The 24,038-nt window shown below is 37.9% G+C and overlaps 1 protein-coding gene across 1 annotated transcript in view; it reads left to right on the top strand.

Annotated features, from left to right (window-relative positions):
• The window catches only part of PRTG (protogenin), a 135,826-nt gene that overhangs the window by 102,777 nt on the left and 9,011 nt on the right, over positions 1-24,038 (top strand). The window contains exons 12-19 of the mRNA XM_035259714.3: positions 4,831-4,926; positions 6,249-6,435; positions 7,860-7,987; positions 9,195-9,365; positions 17,347-17,529; positions 18,867-18,987; positions 20,872-21,034; positions 23,726-23,830. Coding sequence (XP_035115605.2) covers positions 4,831-4,926; positions 6,249-6,435; positions 7,860-7,987; positions 9,195-9,365; positions 17,347-17,529; positions 18,867-18,987; positions 20,872-21,034; positions 23,726-23,830 — 1,154 coding nt within the window. The remainder of the gene's footprint in view (positions 1-4,830; positions 4,927-6,248; positions 6,436-7,859; positions 7,988-9,194; positions 9,366-17,346; positions 17,530-18,866; positions 18,988-20,871; positions 21,035-23,725; positions 23,831-24,038) is intronic.

The raw sequence follows: 24,038 nt of genomic DNA, 5'->3' as shown, positions 1-24,038 counted from the left end.
TTCTGACAAATTAATAAACAGGAATGAACCAGGGTATTCCAGGGTCTCTGGAATAACAAACCAAAATAATATTTGAGATTGGAGGCAAATTTTTTTACAGCTAAAGAGGAACGTGTGGTAAATCCATGTTATCCGCTGCTCTGCTTTGTCCCTAACTGGTACTGTTTAGTTTTAAAAATGGTTCAGAGGACGTACAGAGTAGATCGCTTATGAAAAATATAAGTGGGGTTTCTCATTCTTTTAAATTATGTCTTCCATATAGTATGCCCTATAATTTTTTTCTAATAAAATAATTTCCAGAATTTGTTACGGTTTTTTTGTTTTGTTTTGTTTTTTACCTTTTCTATTTGGATAGAAAGGATCTTGTATGCCTAATACAATATGGGAAGGAATCTGGTCCTTGAGACGGTTGCTCCCTGATGATTTCTAAATAGGAGTGAAAGAGCTGCTCCTCCTCTTGTGGGACTTTTGTGAGTCTGTCCTGAGGAGGCAGTAGCCAAGTGCTTGGGGCATTAAAGGAGCAACTTGGTTCTCTTATCTTTTGGGGTCACATAAGCTGTTTCTGTCTGACCAAGAAAAAAGTTTAATTCTGAGTTTAAAATTTAGTATAAGAAGTTTATTTTTAAAAAAGAAAGAAGGGAAAAGTTGAAGAATCCATTTTAGGGCTAACAAATGGAACCATTCTGGAGATGTATTCATGCAGTGTTGATTGAAATTGTTTGCACAGTAGAAAAAAGATTAATCTCTTCACCTGTACTCATAACCCTCATCAAAATGAGCTTTCTCTGAGGATCAGCTGTATTCACATTTGGCCTCCTGTGGAGAACATGAGCTACTTTTAGGGCAAATCTCTCCTCTCCTTGCTTTTCTGTATCTCCTGTATTCTCACACAATACCTTTATATTCTGCAGGCTTTCTTAAAGACACTCTTCTAATTGAGTAGAGACAGAATAAAGACGTATTTTTCAGCTAGGTGTGTTGGCTCACTCCTGTAATCTCAGCACTTTGTGAGGCCATGGTGGGTGGCTTGAGGCTAGAAGTTCAAGACCAGCCTGGCCAGCATGGCAAAACCCCAACTCTAATAAAAATTCATAAATTGGCCAGGTGTGGTGGCATGTACTTGCAATCCCACCTGCTTGGGAGGCTTAGGTAATGAGAATTGCTTGAACTGGGAGGCAGAGATTATGCCACTGCACTCCAGCCATATCAAAAACAAAGTGTAATATGTATCATACATACATATTTTTTCAAAGTTGCACTATTAATTTATAAAGAACTGGAATGCAAAGATCCAATTGAATTTTGAATTCTGTTTTTACCCATTCAGAGGTCTTTTTTTTTTTTTTTTGAGATGGAGTTTCACTTTTGTTGCCCAGGCTGGAGTGCGATGGCATGATCTTGGCCTACTGCAACCTCCACCTCCCAGGTTCAAGCAGTTATCCTGTCTCAGTCTCCATGCGTAGCTGGGATTACAGACATGCACTACCACACCCAGTTAATTTTTGTATTTTTAGTAGAGTCGGGGTTTCTCCATGTTGGTCAGGCTGATCTCGAACTCCCACCCTAAGGTGATCCTCCCACCTTGACTTCCCAAAGTGCTGGGATTACAGGCCTGAGCCACTGCGCCTGGCTCAGAGGTCTTATTTGTAAAACTGAACAAAAGATTCATTTGACTAATGTGTTCAGCAATATGTTAGGAGGAAAAAAGAAGACAAGATTCTAATTAAATAGTCATTAATCTCAACCAGGACCTTTTGGATATTAAAATTTCAGTGCTTTGTGTTCTAAATCATTTGAAAAGTGTGTCTGTGTTCTCTGATAATTGTTTTATAAAATGTTTTTTAAAATCTCTTTTAAAATTCATTATAAGAAGCTGGGCATGGTGGCTTACATCTGTAGTGCCAGCACTTTGGGAGGCAGAAATGAGAGGATTGCTTAAACACGGGAGTTTGAGACCAGCCTGGGCAACATGAGAAAATGCCATATCCAAAGAAAATACAAAAATTAGCAAGGTGTGGTGTTGTGTGCCTGTAGTCCGACTCCTTGGGGGACTGAGGAAGGAGGATCATTCAAGCCCAGAGAGGAGAGATCAAAGCTCCAGTGAGCCATGAACGCACCACTGTACTCCAGCCTGGGCAGCAGAGTGAGACCCAGTCTCCAAAAACTATATATATATGTATTATAAGCAGACAAACTTCTTTTGAAAGAGGTGCATGTGTTTGTGTAAATTTAGAGGCCTTGTCATAGAAATAACAAGTTCTTGGTTCAGCTGTTCAGCTTCATGTATATTGGACATTCTCCTTAACACCTTTGAAGGATTGCTGCAGTAGCTTAGTCCTGTAATCCCACCACTTTGGGAGGCCAAGGTGAGCAGATTGCTTGAGCATAGGAATTGGAGACCAGCCTGGGCAATAATGGTGAGACCTCAAGTCCACAAAAAATACAAAAATTAGCCACGTGTGGTGGTGTGTGCCTGTAGTCTCATATACTTGGGAGGCTGAGGTGGGAAGATCATCTGAGCTCAGGAGGTTGAGGATGCAGTGAGCTGTAATCGTACCATTGCAGTCCAGCCTGGGCAGCAGATTGAGACCCTTTCTCAAAAAACCAAAGAGACCTCTGTATCACAGCTTACACATAAAATGGGCGTAACATCTACCTTATGGTGTTTTCTGATAGTCAAATAAGATGATGTATCCAAAATACATTTTATACAGGATAGTCAAATGCTAGATTAGTCTTCCTACCTTTCCCTCTAGAAAGGTTAGAAATTTTCCAAGTCACAGAATATTTTCATCTTGTGGTTTTTTTTTGAAAAACAAAAACAAATGGAAATGAAAATATTTTATTTTAGAACATCCTTTCAATGAATTTTAATGTTAAAAATTAGAAAATATCAGTTTCTAAAATACATAAACATATTACTTTGGAGAGTTTTATAAACTTATATTTTATTTTGGGATTTTATTTACTTAGTTTATTTTAGAGATCAGGAGCCTTGCCCTGTTGCCCAGGCTGAAGTGCAGTAGTGCAATCATAACTCACCACAGCCTCCAACTCGGGGCTCAGTTGGTCCCCCTGCATCACCCTCCGGAGCATCTGGGACTATTGCATGCACCACCACACCAAGCTAATTTTCATTTTATTTTTTATAACAATGGAATCTTGCTGTATTGCTCAGGTTAGTCTTAAACTCCTGGCCTTGACTTCCCAAAGCGCTGGGGTTACAGGTGAGTAGTAACTCCCAGCCTCTATTTTTAGCTTTTTATATGTTTGGATTCTCTCTAGAATTATTTTTAACCTTTAATTTCACATCGTTTTCCACATTGGTTATATCTATTAAGGATTATTGTTTTCCCTTATGAAATGTTGAATTTATTTGTATTTTTATTTTATTTAGAGAAGTATAATAGAGAAATATATTATTTTTGATAAATTATTGGTAGATAGACACAGTAGCAGTGTCATACGAAGGCGGATTGCTGAGTCATTGAGCCGACCTCAGTACTCCAGGATGCATGTATAAGTGAAAGCTGTGGCAGTTTGTTTTACTGTGGCTCACACTTCTTTCTTCTCCTCCTCCGTAAGTTACAGGCTTACTACTACTTGGAAGCCATGGTGGCTTAATTACTTTATATCCTCTGTGCTACATAGCATAGTACCTTTTTTTTTTTAAAACGGAGTCTGACTCTGTTGCCCAGTTGTATCCTTTTTTTGTTTTTGAGATAGACTTTCACTCTGTCACCCAGGCTGGAGTGCAGTGGCACGATCATGGCTCACCATAGCCTCCACCTCCTGGGTTCAAGTGATTCTCCTGTCTTAGCCTCCTCAATTAGATGGAATTACAGGTATGTGTCACCACACCCAGCTAATTTTTGTATTTTTAGGGGAGATGGGGTTTCACCATGTTGACGAGGCTGGTCTCGAGCTCCTGACCTTAGGTAATCCACCCACCTCCGCCTCCCAAAGTGATGGGATTGCAGGCCTCAGCCACCCGTGCCTGGCCTGAGTTGTATCTTTTTGCCCTGAGCAAGTATTCTGTATTTAAATGTCATCATAAACAGTTAACTTAAATGTATTTTTATAATTAAACTTCTTATTTCTAAAATTATGTAAGTTAAAATGTGTAACTATTTTCTCAAAGCCCTGAAAAATTTTGTTGTAATGTGCTTAAAGCACATTACTTACATGATATGTAAAGTCTAGGATGGACTTTAGTTTTAGTATTGTGCTAGTTAACAAACACCAGTAGAGGGAGCTCCAACTCATCTTTGTTGGTGAAGTTTGCACTTCAGGATGTAGTTTTGTAGAAAGGGCACATTTTTAAATTTAAACCTTAAACAAAACATGGTTATATAATTTTTCAAAGGTACTAAAGGATGACAATTGTAATTTTCTTTAACTTTGTGGAATAAAACAACCTCACTTTGATTTCCGTAGTTTGAGGTAAACTGCCCTCAAATATAACTAACTTCTACATAGTACAACCTCTTGCAAATGATCCATCGAGCCATCCAAGGCTTTTAAAATCAAGAATCTATCTGGCCAGTTAAGGAAAAGGAGAGAAAGGAGGAGGAGTGGTTGTCATGGGGTTATTGTTTGAAATTAGATTAAGTAAAGTAAAATTGTTAATTATTGGTAGTCATAATAGCAGTGTCGTACGAAGGTGGATTGCTGAGTTATTGAGCAGTACAAGGAAATAAAAATTTTTAATAATTAGAAATTTTATGCATGCAGAAGCTTTTTTAACCAAAATCTATAAAGCCTCCATTCAGCACCTTTGCTCAGATCTAGAGACCTTGTCCTAATTATTTTCTATTGGTTACTTTATAGACCCCAGAAGAAAATATCATGTGAGGCTCTTGGCTTACAACAACATAGAAGACGGCTATCAGGCAGATCAGACCGTCAGCACTCCAGGATGTGTGTGTAAGTGAAAGCTGTGGCAGTTTGTTTTACAACAGCTCACACTGTTCCTTCTCTTCCTCCTCCTTTAAGTTACAGGCTCACTACTACTTGGAAGCCATGTTGGCTTAATTACTTTATATCCTCTGTGCTGCATAGCATAGTGTCTTTTGAGACAGAGTCTGACTGTCACCCAGGCTGGAATGCAGTGGCCCAGTCTTGGCTCACAGCAACCTCTGCCTCCCAGGTTCAAGCGATTCTGCCTCAGCCTCCCAAGTAGGTGGGACACAGGCATGCGCCACCACACTAATTTTTTTTTGCAAATTTAGTAGAGATCAGGTTTCACCGTGTTGGCCAGGCTGGTCTCAAACGCTTGGTCTCAAGTGATCCACCCGCCTTGGCATCCCAAAGTGCTGGGATTATAGGTGTAAGCCACCACACCCAGCTGAAGTATCTTAAACAAATAGATGCTCAGTAAATTCTTAAGTGAGTTATATTGAATTATTTGTCCTATATTCATTTTGCATGCAGAAGACAATAAGACATTTAACTGAGGAAAATAACTACTGAATAGCTATATACTGAATTTTTTAAAAATCTGCTTTTACCTCCAGGCTAATTGTTTCTCTCCAATTGCCATTCACTTGTACTGCTCCTAAGAAGGATGTTCTAGTCTTAAGTCTCCCACTGGTTTTCTCAGTGTCTTTGGCTAGTAGCCTGACATCTCTGTGCTTCTGCTTTCCAGTCTCTTAAGTATCAGTAATATAGTCATGCATAGCAGAATGACATTTCCATCAACAGTGGACCACATATGTGACCATATGTTCCATAAGATTATAATGGAGGTGAAAACATTCCTATCACCTATGACATTGCTGTTCTCTCATATAGCAACCTGTTACCGTTTTTCTGTTTGGATATGTTTGGACACACAAATAACATTGTGTTACAATTGCCTACAGAATTTAGTACAGTAGCATGCCATGCAGTTTTGTAGCCTATGGGTAATATTCTATACCATAAAGCCCAGGTGTGCCGTAGGCTGTATCATTTAGGTTTATGTAAGTGCACTCTGTGATGTTCACACAATGGTGAAATCACTTAATGTCATGTTTCTTATAATGTATCCCTGTTGTTAAGTGATGCATCACTGTTTTTGACTCCCTATTCATCTCATGGAAGAGTTATTTAGGTTTGGATGATATATCTCTAGATCACTATGAATCTCTGATGGAAGAAAGACCTAAAATCATCTTACAGACTGGGGTATTATTATTTTACCATTTTGCCACTTTCTATGCTAAATGTTATGTCATATTGTAAATTAACATTGTTTTTCTCAATAGCTGTTCGTGATCGCATGGTCCCTCCTCCACCGCCACCCCACAATCTCTATGCAAGGGCTAACACCTCATCTTCCATCTTCCTACACTGGAGGAGGCCTGCATTCACCACTGCACAAATCATTAACTACACCGTCCGCTGTAATCCCGTTGGCCTGCAGAATGCTTCTTTGGTTCTGTACCTTCAAACGTATGTAGCTCCTATTAATGGTTATCTTCTTTGCTTACCTCCCCGCACCCTACCTGCAACTTATAGTTTTTACCTTCTTGGGCCCAGCTTGATCTTCACCTGTAAACATTTGTTTCAGAACTTGTTACCTATAAAGTGGCTGGGAGTTTTGCATCCTTACCGTTTTCTGAAAACCATACTTTTTGGCATTAATTTATATAGGTGATTTTTAAATTTTCCTTGCCTCATGTAATAAGATTAGGCAAGAAGCTATTATTACTCTCAAGTGACTGAACTTAGCATGTTTAAAGAAAGAAGACTATCTTCATGCTGGCAGTCAAAAAGTAGGGACAGTTGTCATTCTGTTTCTTGGTTAGAGTTAGAAAGATGCCCATCACAGTCCTCTAAAAGAATGATTTTTGGGGATTGCTTGAAGCCAGAAGTTTAAGATCAGCCTTGGCAGCATAGCCAGACCCCATCTCTACAAAAAAAAAAAAAAAAAATATATATATATATTTTTTTTTATGAGATGGAGTTTTGCTCTGTCACCCAGGCTGGAGTGCAGTGGCGTGATCTTGGCTCACCATAACCTCCACCTCCTGGGTTTAAGCGATTCTCCTGCCTCAGCCTCCTGAGTAGCTGGGATTACAGGCATGCACCACCATGCCTGGCTAATTTTTGTATTTATAGTAGACATGGGGTTTCTCTCCATGTTGGTCAGGTTGGTCTCAAAATCCTGACCTCAGGTGATCTTCCCACCTCGGCCTCCCAAAGTGCTGGGATTATAGGTGTGAGCCACCACGCACAGCCAAAAATAAAATTTGTTTAATCATCCAGGCATGGTGGTTCATGCCTATAGATAGTCCTAGCTACTTGGGAAGCTAATGCAGAAGGATTGCTTGCCCTCAGGAGATGAAGGCTACAATGAGCTATGATCCCACTACTGCACTCCAGCCTGAACAACAGAGCAAGACCTTGTCTTGAATGAATGAATGAATGAATGAACGAATGATCTGGCTTCTGGTATTTTAGAGGAAATCTCTTTTTATTGGGACATTTTAAGTTTGCTCTCAGAGAGACAACCGATAGGCTTATTTCTATATGATAACACCAAATGTATTTTAAAAGTCCAATTAAATTGTTCTTCCAGTGTAAACATTTTTTTCCAAATAAAATAAGGTGGTAAAGAAAATTATGCCCTTACTTATTTGGAAATGCTAACATTCTTTTGGAAACAATATGCTACCGCGTGCCTCTAGTCCCAGCTACTCGGGAGGCTGAGGCAGGAGAATTGCTTGAAACCGGAAAATGGAAGTTGCAGTAAGCCAGGATCACGCCACTGCACTCCAGCCTGGTGATAGAGTGAGACTCTGTCTCAAAAAAAAAAAAAGAAAAAAGAAGCAATATGCTACCAGCATTAACAACTTCATCACTCATTATTATAGATCAGAAACTCACATGTTGGTTCAAGGTCTAGAACCAAACACCAAGTATGAATTTGCTGTTCGATTACACGTGGATCAGCTTTCCAGTCCCTGGAGCCCTGTAGTCTACCGTTCTACTCTTCTAGAAGGTAAAGAAAACAGCTCCCTATAGATTTTATCTTTAAAAAAAAATTAAGGAAATATTTAAAAAATATGTATTTACTCTGAGTAGGATATTACCCTAGTTGCCACCTACCAGTTGATTTATATATTTGTTTTGTTTTCTTTTTTTAGCTTTTGAAATTCCTTATTATAATTAAATTTTTTCTTCTCAGAGTGTGTATTGTACAAGCAGATAGGCTTAAATGTAGTGTCCTTTTAGAGACTTAAAAAAAGATCAGGTGTGTTCTTCAAATCTACAGCCAAATGATTTAAGTGGCAGTAAGTGAATAATATGTTTGTTAATGATCTTTGGAGCCAACATTATAATGAAGTTATTTCTGTACGAATGGCAGCTTGATGGTGTGCACAGTGCAACGTATATATCGGATTGAGCACCAATTCTGTGGCTTACCTATGACTCTATCTAAGATGTTTTATATCCCTAGACCTACATTTTCTTATCTCTAGAATGAGGACGAAGGACTAGATAATATATTATAGACATAATTTCTACTCTATTTTATTTATACAGAGAGAAAGTAAGGGACATTTATGACAGTGACCTTAGGACTTTGTTGCTATGGTTTTGGCAATATCCCTTTTGAGATGTGTTAAAAACCAACTCTTCACACTTTAGCTCATATTAAACATGGAGTCAACTTAAATTCCAAGATTTTACTGTTTTTACAGATATATTATTAGATTTAAGTCTGCCCTGTAGTTCCCTGATTCACAGCTTTTCCAGGAATAACTAAACGTTTTAATCTCAGAAGCATTTTCTTCACTGGTCACCTAGATCAGGTTAAGTTGATGTTCTGTACATGTTAGTAAGAACTATCAGCACTCATGGGGTGAAACTCGGTATCTGATGGGCAGGTTCTGTTGGTGGAAGTAAACATTTCTAGTTAGCAGTTTAGTAAAACGTTTCAAGAACTTTAAAAATGCTATCTCTTGAACATAGATTCTCCATCTAGGAATCTACTATCTTCTTTATGTTTTTTAATGTTTAAATATTATGAAAATAAAAGAAAAAAATAGTACTTGATTATTCTCATTAATGATCTTTGAAAGTTGTGATTTTTTATGGTGGTTTCTAATGTTTTGAACTTTTTGTTCTAAGCCTATCAGCCAGGTATTTGAGTGTTTATAAACCATTTTGTTCTACTTATACAATTTGTTGTTGTGTGTGTACAGCACCAGCAGGTCCACCAGTTGGAGTAAAAGTGACATTGATAGAGGATGACACCGCCCTGGTTTCTTGGAAACCCCCTGATGGCCCAGAGACAGTTGTGACTCGCTATACTATCTTGTATGCATCCAGGAAGGCCTGGATTGCAGGAGAGTGGCAGGTCCTACACCGTGAAGGTAAATATGATCATAAATTGCCACGAAGGGTGAAAAGTAAGATTATGAATGTTAAAGAAATGAAAGGGGAATCTAGAGTTTATTTTGAATTTACATTTTTATGTATGAAGTAATAATTTATTAAAGATTTTGGCTTTTTTCCAAGAGCCTTGGGAAGCTATCCACCAATTTTTAAAAACGATTTGTGTTTCAAAAAGGTTACTGTTACTCTTGTTAATAGAAGAGGTTTGGCCAGGTGCAGTGGCTCATGTCTGTAATCCTAGCACTTTGAGAGGCCAAGGCGGGTGGATCACCTGAGGTCAGGAGTTCGAGACCAGCCTGACTAACATGGCAAAACCCCATCTTCATTAAAATACAAAAATTACCTGGGTGTGGTGGCGGGTGCCTATAATCCCAGCTACTTGGGAGGCTGAGACAGGAGAATGGCTTGAACCCAGGAGGTAGAGTTGCAGTGAGCCGAGATCGCACCATTGCACTCCAGCCTGGGCAACAAGAGTGAAATGCTGTCTAAAAAAAAAAAAAAAAAGAAGAAGGTTTGCTTGAGGCCAACTGGAGATTAGAGTAATGCAAAAGGACTAGTTAGGAAGTTATGCTAAGCCTGAACTAGGATAGTGAGGATTAAGATGATAAGGAGAGGATGGTTGGCAGATATTAAGGAGTTAAAATTGGTAGGGCTTGATAGCTTGGATGATAGGAGGGAGAGAAGATTAAGGAAGGGAAGATTTCTAATGGATAAGTCTTAGATTTCTGGTGGTGTGTCTTACATAGGAGAAGGAAACACTGAAGGAGATCGGATATAAGGGAGAAGACCTTTGTTGTGCTAAATGGACTAAAATGGTCCACATATAAAAAATTGACCCGTATGAATATTAGTCCTCTTAAATACAGGGAAAAGCTGATTAGGGCTTAAGAACACTGACTTTAATTTTTTAGAGTAATTTTTTTTTACCTGAGAAAAACTGAATTATAAAGTTTTTAGGATTCTTACTGCATATTTTTATCATTATATCCTTTTCTAAATCTTGCAGTTTTTTTTTTTTTTTTGAGACAGAATCTCAGCCTCCTGAGTAGCTAGGACTGCAGGTACACATGCCATCACATCCAGACTAAATCTTGAATCTTTAATTTGGGCAAGTCCTGTTTGCCAGTTTTTAGATGGTCTGTCACATAAATAGTGAAACTTTATTATTTTGGCACTTCCTTAATTCAGACATGCATTCTGAGAAGAGTAGTTTGCCACCCAATGAAAAGCTGAAGAAGAAATTCAAGCAGGAAATATAGTGGCCACCTTTACACTGTATAGTACTAGATACTCCCATATAGATTGTACTTTTCAAGAGGAATATTTATCCAATTAAGAAGATAAACTTAAAAGATATTTATGTGCATGTAATATAAAATAAGAGTTTTTAAATAAGCAGATGATAACTTTAGCTGGAGTTTGATCATTGCATGTTCCTACTTTTTTATTAAGCAAAAGCCCCACTGAATAATGATTTTCTGGTCACTGAAGAGAATTGAAAGTACTAAGCATTCGGCAGCAATATGATTTTATGTTTATATTGGTTATCTATTGCTGCCTAACAGACTAATCTACAACTTAAAATTAACCGTTTTGTTTTCTCACAGTTCTTTGAGTCAACAATTTGGACTAAAATCAGCTTGGCAGTTCTGTTGGTCTTTCACAAGCCTGCAGCCATATTACAGGTTTGATAGTCTCTGAGTAGCCTCCTAAAAACATCAACAGAGAGGCTGGGTGTGGTGGCTCACACCTGTAATCCCAGCACTTTGGGAGGCTGAGGCGAGCAGATCATGAGGTCTGGAGTTCAAGAGCAGCCTGACCAATATGGTGAAACCTCATCTCCACTAAAAGTACAAAAATTAGCCAGGTGTGGTGGTGTGCGTGTATAGTCAGAGCTAGTCAGGAGGCTGAGACAGGCGAATCACTTGAACCCAGGAGACAGGCTGAGATCGCACGACTGCATTCCAGCCTGGGCGACAGAGCGAGACTCCATCTCAAAAAAAAAAACAAAAAAAACACACACACACACACACACACATATACAACAAGGGAGGGCTTCAAAGTCAGAAAGAGAAAAGAGGAAGCCTCACGTATACAACTTTCACAAGCCTCTGCTTGCATCACATTCAGTAATGTCTAATTGGGCAGAGTAAGCTACATGGCCAAGTCTGGAGCCAGTGTCAGGAGGGCTACAAGGGTGTGTGAATCGATGGGAGTATAACTTACTAGAGGCCTTCAGTGTTACAGTCTACCACAGATTTTTTTTTTTTGGAGATGGAGTCTCACTCTGTCACCCAGGCTGGAGTATAGTAGTGCGATCTCAGTGCACTGCAACCTCCGCCTCCCAGGTTCAAGCAATTCTCCTGCCTCAGCATTCCAAGTAGCTGGGACTACAGGTGCATGCCACCATGCCCAGCTAATTTTTTGTATTTTAGTAGAGACGGGGTTTCACTGTGTTGTCTAGGCTGGTTTCAAACTCCTGAGCTTAGGCAATCCACCCACCTCAGCCTCCCAAAGTGCTAGCATTACAGGCATGAGCCACCGCACCTGGCCTCACAGTATTCTTAAAATATATAATTTAGTTTCAGTTATTCAATTCTGTAATGATTTATTGACACAGCACTTAACCAAATAACTAACTCGATTTAATGAGGTGTCATAAGTATTAATAAAGAATTTTGATAGAATGAACACATATTTCTTTGAGTTCTTCATTTGTACCTGCCTAAAAAGAAATAATATAGAGCCGGGCACAGTGACTTACACCTGTAATCCCAGCACTTTGGGGAGGCTGAGTCAGGTGGATTGCCTGAGGTCAGGAGTTCGAGACCAGCCTGGCTAACATAGTGAAACCTCGTCTCTACTAAAAATACAAAAAAGTAGCTGGGCATGGTGGCATGCACCTGTAATCCCAGCTACTAGGGAGGCTGAGGCAGGAGAATCACTTGAACTCGGGAGGCAGAGGTTGCAATGAGCCGAGATCACACCATTACACTCCAGCCTGGGCAACAGGAGTGAAACGCCGTCTCAAAAAAAAAAAAAAAAAAGAAAGAAAAGGAAGCATTATATATTTTATTCTGGCTTCTTTTAGATGTATCCATTTGTAATTTTGAAACAGGGCTCAGAAAATAGCATTTTGCCTCATTGATGTCTCAGTAGTGAAATGAATTATAGTCCAGATTTTTACATTTATATAAGCCTTTCTAGCTATATAATAGTGAACAGGAAAAAATAATCTGTTAGTTGCTGTGGTTCTAAGAAACATTATTTGTGAAAAGCTTTTGTCATTTGTTAAATGTAGAGAACTTTTTTTCATAGCTAAGGCCAATGATTCATAGAAAACAAGTCAATAAAAAGTAATTTAGTTTACTTTTCAGAGAGAGAAAAACATAAGAGTTTGACTCACATTTAAACAAAAGGCAAGGCCTATAACATGGCATTTAAAGAAAAATTAAAATGTCTTTTATGTATAATTATGACAACTTTTAGAAAAGTTATGTTATAGAAAAAGATGAAGGAAAAAATGTCAATTTTTTCCCATATACCTATTAATCTATACATACTAGGTTTATATATATTTACATATATATTTAATTCACATATTTTAATACAAATGAAATATTTTTCATGAATCAAAACATGTAAAAATGTTTCTGGTGAGCATATATTTGTGGCTAAAATGGTACATGGCAGTACAGTGGTTGAGCAGAAATATGACATGAAATTAACTTGTGTGTAATTTTAAATGAATCAAAAATTATAGGGCGTAGGCATGAGCCTGCAGTCCCAGCTACTCAAGAGACTGAGGCAGGAGAATCACTTGAACCCAGGAGGCAGAGGTTGCAGTGAGCCAAGATTGTGCCACTACACTCAGTCTAAAAAAAAAAAGATTATGAGAAAAACCTTTACCTTCCTCGTATGCAGTAAATCAGCACAAAGTACACAATTCTTTTTAAATCTAAAAGGCACTGGCGGAAATTATGTTATATCTCGGCAATCCATGAATTCTGTCCTTTATGAGTAGTTTCCTGTTATCATAAAGATATCTCTCAAAAAAGTTTTTTTATGATTTAATAAGTTTGAGGAATACCATATACCTTTCCTCTTATTAGAGATTGACACTAGAAATTAGAAATCCTATGATAAAGGAATTCATTTAACCCAACATTTGCCAAATGGACCACCAATAGTAGGAACATTTTTATTTATTAAACTAATTATTATTGAGTGATGACTATGTGCCAGGCTCTATTCTAGGAACTGGCAGTACCGCAGTGAACAAAACAAAATCCCTACCACCACTGGAACTTATATCACAGGTTACAAACCAACAAGTATTTACGATTTTAACTAGTGTCATAAATGCTATAAAAACAGTTACACCGGGCGTGGTGGCACATGCCTGTAGTCCCAGCTACTCGGGAGGCTGAGGAAGGAGAGTCATTTGAACCTGGGAGGTGGAGGTTGCAGTGAACCGATATTATGCCGTTACACTCCAGCCTGAGCAACAAGAGCAAAACTCTGTCTCAAAAAAAAAATGAAGACAGTACAGTAGGGAAAAAAACCAAAGCGATGGAGGCAGTAAAAGAGTTCTGTGGAGGAAATGACATCCAAAGATAACCCTGTGGATATTTCGGGGAGGTGTAAAGGCCCTGAGGCAGAAGTGTACATTGGCATGTTAGAAGAACAGCAAGAAGGCCAGAGAGGCTGGAGTGAGAGGAAGAGCAGGCAGTAAGAAGTGAATTAGGAAGGTAACCAAATGCACATGTAGACCAGACTTCATGAGCCATAGATTTTATTGTAAGAGAGGAAGGTATTGGAGACCTTTGATCAGGTTTACATTTTGAAGGGATTGCTCTGGCAGCCACCTGAGAAATGGGTTGTAAGGAGGTAAGAGTGGAAGCTAGGAGACCATGGCATAGGCAGGTGTCCATGTGAGAGTTGATGAGGGCTTGGACAGGCATGGTAATGGTGATGGTAATAAGCTGTTGGAACATCATTTGAAAGAAAAGCCAGTCAGATATGCTTGTATATTGATGTGGGGCATAAGAAAAAAACAGAAGTGAAGTAAGTGGGAGAAATCAAGGGTTTGGTTTTGAAAGTGTGAAATTTGAGATGTGTCTTAGATGTCCATTTAGAGAGGCCAATTAAGCAGTGGGAAAATTAGGTTTATGGGAGAGTTTTGGACTAGAGATATATCTAGTCATCAATGTATAGGTGATATTTAAGGCTGTGGATCTGGAAAAACAATTACATAACCATGTGGACAGAGGAGAGAAAGATCTGAGACTGTAATCTGGGGCACTGCTTCAACCCCAAAATCTTACCTTGTGCTTTTATAATTTAAATGGACATTGTGGTCCAAATATGAAAAAAAGTTTTCTATTCTCCAAAAGAAGAAGAAGATGAGTCAGAGGTAAAGGAGGAAAACTTGCTTTTATTGAATATTTACACTTGTGTCAGATACTTGCCAGTGATAGTTTATTTAAACCTTATAAGAATTATATCCAGTGGGAACTACTGTCTCCATGAGGAAAATACAGTTCAGTAACATGCCCCAAGTCAGAAATTCCTCACTTGGTTACAGGACAAGATTTGACCAGCTTTGATGTGAATTAATCTGTTACACTGTCTTGCTTATAAGATTCCTAGTCTGACTAAAGATTCAGGCACATATAAAAGGCAGGAGATGGAAATAATCACACTAATTAAGATTGAGAAGTCTGTTGAGAGAATATAGAAAGATCACTTTAGCATTTGTGAAATGCTTTGAGTGTCCTCACAGGGGAACCAGAATGTTAGAATTTCCCTTTTATCTAAATGAAGATACTTTTGGGGGAAAAAGGGAGTTCATGCACACACATACTGCTGGTTTGCACATAAAACTTAAGTGAAAAGATTTAGTTTCTGGTAGTGATTAGTTTTTGCCAAGTACTTTTTAAAATTAAATGCATTTTACCATAAAACAGAAACTCAAATTATTTATATCTCCGTGAATACATGGAAATGTTCTTCCTTTTAGCTAAGTGTAACATTCATAATACATCTTTGTTTTTTAATTCATCCGCCTAAAAGCATAGTAACAGTAGAAAGATTCTTCCTGATTCTAAATAGAGGTTACTTTGTTTATTTAACAGTTGTGCACTCAAGTAGCTCACACTCTCTTCAGGCCAAGCTGAAACCAGAGAACATGAAAACAAGTTGTGTTCTGGCTCCTGGCATCGCTGCTGGAGGTTTGGCTGCCTCACATCGTGTGACCTGCAGAGGTGGCCTCTGTCTCATGACCTCAGCTCTTAGATCACCCCACGTTTTGCTTGCATAATGAAATATACTCTAGCAAGTGCACTGGGATAGCCAGCTCTGGCCAGGAGGCAACTGTCACAAACTATTGTAAGCTGTTTGAAGCTATTGTAAGGTTGTGCTGAGTCAGGAAGAAATGAGATGAAATCAGCGAAGGAAAGCTAGATTTCCCTGTGCATATCCACCCACAAAGTGCTGAAACAGGTTTCTCGTTGAATTTCTATTACATCTTTAGCACTAGTATCAATTCCTAGGGTAGGAGCGTTTTTCTAAGAGCAATACTTCTGGTGAAGTGGCAGAACAAGGCACCTCAAGCAAAGGCATTGTCCAAATAGGAATCTTTCTTAGCAGCCATTCATGCAACAGAGAAAATACCTTTAGATAACAAATGTCACATGTAAATTCAGATGATAATTAGGAAGAGAATTAGATCTTACATAGATTGCTGGTGGTGATTTTGATAGTTTAATCTGAGACATGTCTTCAGTACTCTTACATAATTGTGCATTTTCTTCCATTTATCTTAAATCTGTGATAAAAATTAGGCCAGGCCAGGTGCAGAGACTCACACCAGTAATTCTAGAGGCCAAGGCAGGTGGATCACTGAGGTCAGGAGTTTGAAATCAGCTTGGCCAATGTGGTGAAACCCCGTGTCTATTAAAAATACAAAAAAAAATTAGGCCTGTATGATGGCAGGTGCCTGTAATCTCAGCTACTCAGGAGGCTGAGGCAGGAGAATTGCTTGAACCCAGGAGGTAGAGGTTACAGCGAGCCCAGATTGTGCCACTGCACTCCAGCCTGGGGGACAGAGCGAGACTCCATCTGCAAATAAAATAAAAATAAGGCCAGTAAAAAGATATTCATGCTTTCAAAAATAATCATGTTGTTCTAATTTAGGAAGGAAGAACAAGTTTACCTATCACGGCTGTTACCATAAGTGGTTTCAGCACCTCCAATTAAAAAATGATTCTCATGCTGGATTTTTAAAAATCCAATTATAATCATTAAAAGCTTGGCACAGTAGAGTCTGCCCATAGTCCCAACTACTGGGGAGCCCAGGAGTTCCAGTCCAGCCTGGGCCATGTTGCAAGACCTTGTCTCTAAAAAATAAGAATATAATTATTGAATCTGGGTTAATTATACCATTATCTCTGTGTATGTTTGAAATGTTCCATGGTAAAATGTTCTAAATTCTATTTGTATTCATATCTATGTAAAGAGTAAAACATTACACACACACACAAATAGATAAATATGTGGGTGTGTATGTGGGTGTTTGTATGTGTGTGTGTGTGTTTACCCAAACAAAAATGTGTACTAGTTTTAAGAACTTCTAAAATAGAATTACAGAGAAGGATTATATTGGGAATATGTACATACTACAATGTTCAGTGAAAACTCTAATATATAAAAATATATGCAGTAAATATGTATTATATATTCACAAATATTCACATATGCACACAAAAAATATATTGAAATGTTAACAATGGAAGACTTATTTTATTTATATTTCTCTTTATTTTCTAAATGGTCTACAGTAAATATGTGGCATCTTTATAATCAGAAAAATATTTTTAAAAATAAAGGACAGTGTATAATGTGAGTGAAAGAATGAAAGATAAACATTCACTTAATTTGTAATTGATGTATTTATAGGAGCAATAACCATGGCTTTGCTGGAAAACTTGGTAGCAGGAAATGTGTACATTGTCAAGATATCTGCATCCAATGAGGTGGGAGAAGGACCCTTTTCAAATTCTGTGGAGCTGGCAGTACTTCCAAAGGAAACCTCTGAATCAAATCAGAGGCCCAAGCGTTTAAATGCTGCAGATGCCAAAGGTCTGTATACTGCCATAATCACTGTGATTTTCTTTTAAAAAAAGGTATTCTCCCTTACACTTTATTTCCACTCCTACAATTGCCATATCCCTAAAGTGGCTTTCAGTTCCTTAAGTTGTTGATGAGGTTCTGTTGTTTTGGAGCTGCATGGCTTTTCCCCGTAGTCCTAGCAAGACGCAAAATTACCTCAGAATTAACTGCAGTTTTAAAACCACTGTGTTTCCAGTTAATTCTTCTTGCAGCTTTGCATCCACAAAGACGGAGGAGCCATGTTAGCCATGAGCTAGTGGGAGGGGGCTTCCTGGGAGGTTTCACAGAAATAAACAGCAGTGGTAGTTGCGGCGTTCAAGTTAAGAACGGAGCATGGTTTTCATTAACAGTTTTCACCACAGAAAAACAACCTTTCTGGAGAAGAATTTGGGTTGTTTTTTTTTTCTCTTCAGAAAAGCAAATAGAAAAAATATCTTTAGAGAGCCATCCTTACTGTGGTCGTTACAGCTGTCCATGTGTTCTCAGGAAAGCCAGTGCTCCCTGTAGCACAGGAGTGGACACTTCCTGTGCTTCCTCTTGGGGGAGTAGGCCTGTGGAGAAGAGGGGCCACTCTAAATGGAGGCAATGCCAGCTGAACTCAGGGCAGGATTAAGGGCTCTTAGCTCCACAGAGAATGAGTTACTCGGTGCCAGGGATGTGTGTGTGTTAGAGAATGAAAGAGGAAAATAATAGGAGGGGCAGTCAGATTTAAGAACAAGAAAGAGCCATGGTAGCTACCATATTATCAGGGGAAATGGAAAGCAAGGCTCATACTGACTTCTCAAATACCTTGCCACTCAGAGTAGTCTAGAACCCAGTGGCATGACATCACCTCAGAGCTTCGTAGACACAGAATCACATGCCCCATGCCAGACTTAGTGAATCACAGTCTGCATTTTCACATTATCCCTAGTGACTCACAGGCAATTATCAGAGCCTTGCTTTAGTGTATGTAAATGGAAAACTAATCTTCAACATACAGATCTGCTTTTAAGGCGGCATGACATAAAATCTGTTATTGGGTCTATCAAAGAACATCTTTGTGCCTGTTAGTTTCATAAACTATGAATTGGTGTTCATGACTGCTATGATATCTAAAACTCATATTTAAAATCTTTAATATTGGAAGATAAATCTGCCTCTGAAGCCACCGGTTAAAGATTACTGTGTGTCTTTTCTGCTTTGATATTGATCATGTCTAAACTTTTCCAATGAGCTAAAGAAAAATTTTGGAAAAACAAGCATCTGAGAATTATAATAAATTGAATAATTTATTTTTCTGATTGATTCTGTGTTTTCCCCTCTAGTTTATTCAGGATATTACCATCTGGACCAAAAATCAATGACTGGCATTGCTGTAGGTGTTGGCATAGCCTTGACCTGCATCCTCATCTGTGTTCTCATCTTAATATACCGAAGTAAAGCCAGGTGCGTTTCCATTGCTAGAGATGTTGAGGTAAAAAACATTTAAATTACAGTAGCCACAGGAAACAAATGGAAATCAAGTATCTTTTAGAATAACTGGGATTTCCTACTTTAAAATAAATGTGCAGCATTGTTCCCTCAGTTCTTACAGCTATAGAAATTTGCTCATTTTAGGAGATTATTTTCTTGGTATTTGAAAATATTACTCTGCCAATAAAATATTCTTAAATGAGGACCTAGTGTCCTCATGTGTTTTTTTGTTTGTTTGTTTGATTTTGTTTTTTTTTTGAGACAAAATCTCACTCTGACACCCAGGCTGGAGTGCAGTAACGCCATCTCAGCTTGCTGCAACCTTCACCTCCCAGGTTCAAACGATTCTCCTGCCGCAGCCTCCCAAGTGCCTGCCAACATGACTGGCTAATTTTTGTATTTTTAGTAGCGGTGGAGTTTCACCATGTTGGCCAGGCTGGTCTCGAACTCCTGACCTCAAATGATCTGCCTACCTTGGCCTCTCAAAGTGCTAGAATTACAGGCGTGAGCCACTGTGCCTGGCCTAGTGTCCTCATTTTCTTAGTATTTTGAGAAACAGAAAGGATATCTTTTGGTTAAAAAAATAATAATAATGGCACACTTGTGTGGACATGGTGGTAATCAACCTTGGTAATCCCAGAGTTTTGGGAGGATAGCAGTTTGAGACCTGCCTAAGCAACATAGTGAGATCTTATCACTACAAAAAGTGTTAAAATTAGCTGATCATGGTGGTCATGTGCCTGTAGTCATAGCTACTTAGAAGGCTCAGGTAGGAAGATGATTTGAGCCCAGAAGTTTGAGGTTACAGTGAGCTTATTATATATTATGATCATTACAGTATTATGATCATATCATAATACTGCACTCCAGCCTGGGCAGCAGAGGGAGAAGCCCTGTCTATTAAAAAAAAAAAAAGGCATAATTAATCATGTTTAGGAAAGAAATTCTTTTTCTTACTATCTGAAATATTTTATATTTCAGTAACAGTACCTGAAGTGCGTAAGCCACTGAGAACACCACGGGATATATGGTGGGATTCTCTAGACAAGGGTTAAGACAAATGTAATAACCAAGGATCGAGTATCTGTAAACTGTCAGGCAGTCTCATCTGTGGGTCGACTTTGGCTAAATTTTCATTAGTAACTTGCATTCAGTAAACTTGTCTATTTTTAACCTTTTTATTTTGGGTTTTGTTTTCGTTTATTTACTTAAAGCTATTTTTTTCCATTAAAAAAAGTCAACGTCATATACAAGTTGTTTTAGGTGATCCCCATCATTAGACACCCTCTGTAGCATAGATTTTTTAGTTTACTCTATATGTTTCCTATTTCTCCATGGAAACATACTACTCAAAAACTTTATGTTAATTAAATAGTTCTGACATCTTTGCGTATACAGAACTGCCTTGGTTTTATTGTCAAAGTTTCTCACTTTAAGAATTTTTAAATAAACTATTAATGCACATTGTTTAGTAATGCCTAAATCCTGAAGTACAATTGTAAATTTACCGTCAATTGGAAAGTGAATTTTTATTGTAGTATAATAATCTTCATATCTTAAGGGGAGAATATAAGTTAAAAATTATCATTTCTGCATAAATTATGAATAAGCAATAACAGTTGTTTGTAGAGAGTTATTTTATATTAAGTAGACATTGAGACAAAAAGAAATAAAGATGCCTTTTTAAATAATAAAAGTTTGCAGCAGTAAGTTAACATTCCTTTCTAAAAATATTTGAGAAATGGGTATTAAAAGAACTTCATTGTTTGCAAAGTTTTGTTGTCGATAGGCCAGGTGGCTCATCTGCCTGTAACTTCTGTGAAATTAGAAGACTTCCTCTTCTTGCCAATATTTTAGGAAATCATCTGCTTCAAAGACGGCACAGAATGGAGCTCAACAGTTACCTCGTACCAGTGCCTCCTTAGCTGGTGGAAATGTGGGAAAGAAGCTGGAAGGAGTTGGAGGAAATGAAGAATCTTTAATGCCAATGATCATGCCAAACAGCTTCATTGATGCAAAGGTACTGAGCAGCGAGATTTGCTGCACACCTTTCTTCCATTCCTCTTTCCTTTATGTGTAAAATGTACTTAACAGAAAATTTTAAAAATTTAGTTATATGTTTTATATATAAGACGTATAATTAAAAGTTATATATCTTATGTAATAAGTATTATATCAATATTCTTATTAATGAAACATTGAAATTTTACCCAGATCATTCCTTACATAAAATATTTAGGGGAGAAAAGGTAAGTATAGATAAAAGGTGAGAAAGTTATAGAAAAACGTGAGAAGGTAACAAAAATTCAATTAGGTGAGATTACATGGAGTGAGGTTACCTTACCAAAGATACCATGGTCATTAGTCTCTTTACTATAATTTGGACTGACCTGTGTTTACTGGGTCACCTTTTACTGGGTGGTCACCTTTTTGTTAATCTATTTTACTTAGTTTGGTGGATTCTTGAACTTAATTGCTCATCAGAACATCCCAAGTATGAATGACATTTTTTCAAATATGGAGCATTTAAATGGGTGCCTCAAGATCCTTCATTTTATGGATAAAGAAAGTTGGATATAGTAGAGAAACTCTACTGGAGGAAGTTACTTCGTGTCCTCTCCAGTATATATAATAATAATAATAGTGCCGTTGTAAGCATTGTAAACAACAACTTTTAAAATCATTTTAGTCACATTACAACTTTAGATATTGTATATTATTGCAATGGTTCCTGTAACCAATGTGCTGTAATTCAGTTGTCAGTAAACAGTCCCACCCAGGCCAGCCTGGGGCCTGTTTTTGTGTAGCTACGTTCTGAGCTAAGAATGTTTTTTATTTTTTATTTTTTGAGACTGAGTCTGGTTCTTGTTCCCCAGGCTGGAGTGCAGTGATGCAATCTCAGCTCACTGCAACCTCTGTCTCCCAGGTTCAAGCGATTCTCCTGCCTCAATCTCCTGAGTAGCTGGGATTACAGGTGTGTGCCACCATGCCCAGCTAATTTTGTATTTTTAGTAGAGACAGGGTTACACCATGTTGGTCAGGCTGGTCTTGAACTCCTGACCTCAGATGATATGTTCCCCTCCAATTGCACACTGGCTCCTCAGCCTCCCAAAGTTCTGAGATTACAGGTGTCACTGCACCTGGCTGTGTTTTACATTTTTAAAGGTTGTTTACCAAAAATAAAACCCAAGGTCATGATGATGTGACACAGGCTGTATGTGGCCTGCAAAGCCTAAAATCATTATAATCTGACTCTTTACAGGAAAAGTTTGCCAAACCCTGTTATAAATTAGTTTTCCTTTATCCTTTCCTAAAATTTAGAATAACAGAAGTATAATGAAATTTTGATATTAAATTTTATGCCATTATATTCAACAGATATTATTTACTTGTATCTAGTACAGTATTACATACAATATATATTATAGGTAAATAGGAATAAGTGGATATTTGCTATTTCTCTTGACTTTTGTTTGCAGCCTAATTTAGCATTTACTTTCTACTACAAATTAAGCCATTCAACTTATTTCAAATTAATCTAAAACATAGAACCTAAAACTTTTAAATGAGCTTAAAAAGTACTAATACATATACTGTGATTATATTATTACTAGTTTGGAAGTAGACCTGAGAGAGGTGGGGTGAGAAGCAGAGTGGGAGGGAGGATGATGTAGGGAGAAGAAACAAATGAAAGGAGCAGAGAGGCCTGAGGCGAAGGACAGAAGCTCGTTTGGAGAATCTCCCTCTTAATTCCTTTGGGTTAGCCCTAGAACTCATACTCCACCTAATGTGATTTTGTTGCACATATGTGGGTTCATTATGGTTTTTTTATCCCCATCTGCTTTTTAAAATTGTCAAATATACAGAAAGGTTGAGAGAATAATGTATTGAATATATAAATTAGTAATTGTTAACATCTTATAATTCCATGTCTTTCTCTGTATTTTTTGCTTGCTATACCATTTGAAAGTTTTGGAAGATAGAGCATATATATATATCTTCATATGTTTTGGCATATATATTTTATGTATAATTTTTTTTTTTTTCCAAGACAGAGTCTTGCTGTGTTGCCAGGTACCAGGCTGGAGTTCAGTGGCGCGAGCTCAGCTCACTGCAGCCTCTGCCTCCTGGGTTCAGGCAGTGCTCTTGCCTCAGCCTCCCAAGTAGCTGGGACTACAGGCGTGTACCACCACGCCCAGCTAATTTTTGTATTTTTTTTTTTTTTTTTTGTAGAATCGGGGTTTCACCATGTTGGCCAGGATGGCCTCAAATCTCTTGATCTCATGATCCGCCTGCCTCAGCCTCCCAAAGTGCTGGGATTACAGGCGTGAGCCACTGCGCCTGGCCTATGTATAATATTAAAAATAAACCTATTATATCATTTTGACCACTAACAAATACCTTGACTATGTTGTACTTCCTGTTTTAAAGAAGAATTAATGACATCTATGATCATTTTTTTAAAACATTTAAACATTTTTTGTACTAATGTTCACTGTTTGGGTAATGGGTACACTAGAAGCCCAGTCCCCACCACTACACAATATACTCATGTAACAAACATGCATGTGTACTCCCTGAATGTAAAATACAATAAAAATAAAAAGGGAAATGCAAAGCAAATAGTAAAAGTTAAAGTATGCACTGCTTGTGATAAACTGAAATCTGTGATACCAAGATATTTTATATTTCCCCTCTTTTATTTCCCCAGGGAGGAACTGACCTGATAATTAATAGCTATGGTCCTATAATTAAAAACAACTCTAAGAAAAAATGGTTTTTCTTCCAAGATTCAAAGAAGATACAAGCTCAGCAGGTAGCCTGTCTAAATGAGAAAAATCTTTGGCAATATATGGTATATGAAATGATTATTAAAAAAAAGAGAAAAATGTGAATTCATGCTTTAATTTTATGTGTTCTTTATGGCTGTGATTTTATTAATTTGGTGCATGGCTCTGTGGATAGCTGAGCTGAGTGATAACTGAATGGGAGTTGAGACAGTCATCAGAGCTGCAGTTTTCAGT

This window comes from Callithrix jacchus, chromosome 8 (genome assembly GCF_049354715.1).
Source record: "Callithrix jacchus isolate 240 chromosome 8, calJac240_pri, whole genome shotgun sequence".
In the NCBI taxonomy this organism is placed as follows: Eukaryota; Metazoa; Chordata; class Mammalia; order Primates; family Cebidae; genus Callithrix; species Callithrix jacchus.
Note: the sequence above shows the minus strand (reverse complement) of the source record. Positions and strands in the feature narration are given on the sequence as shown.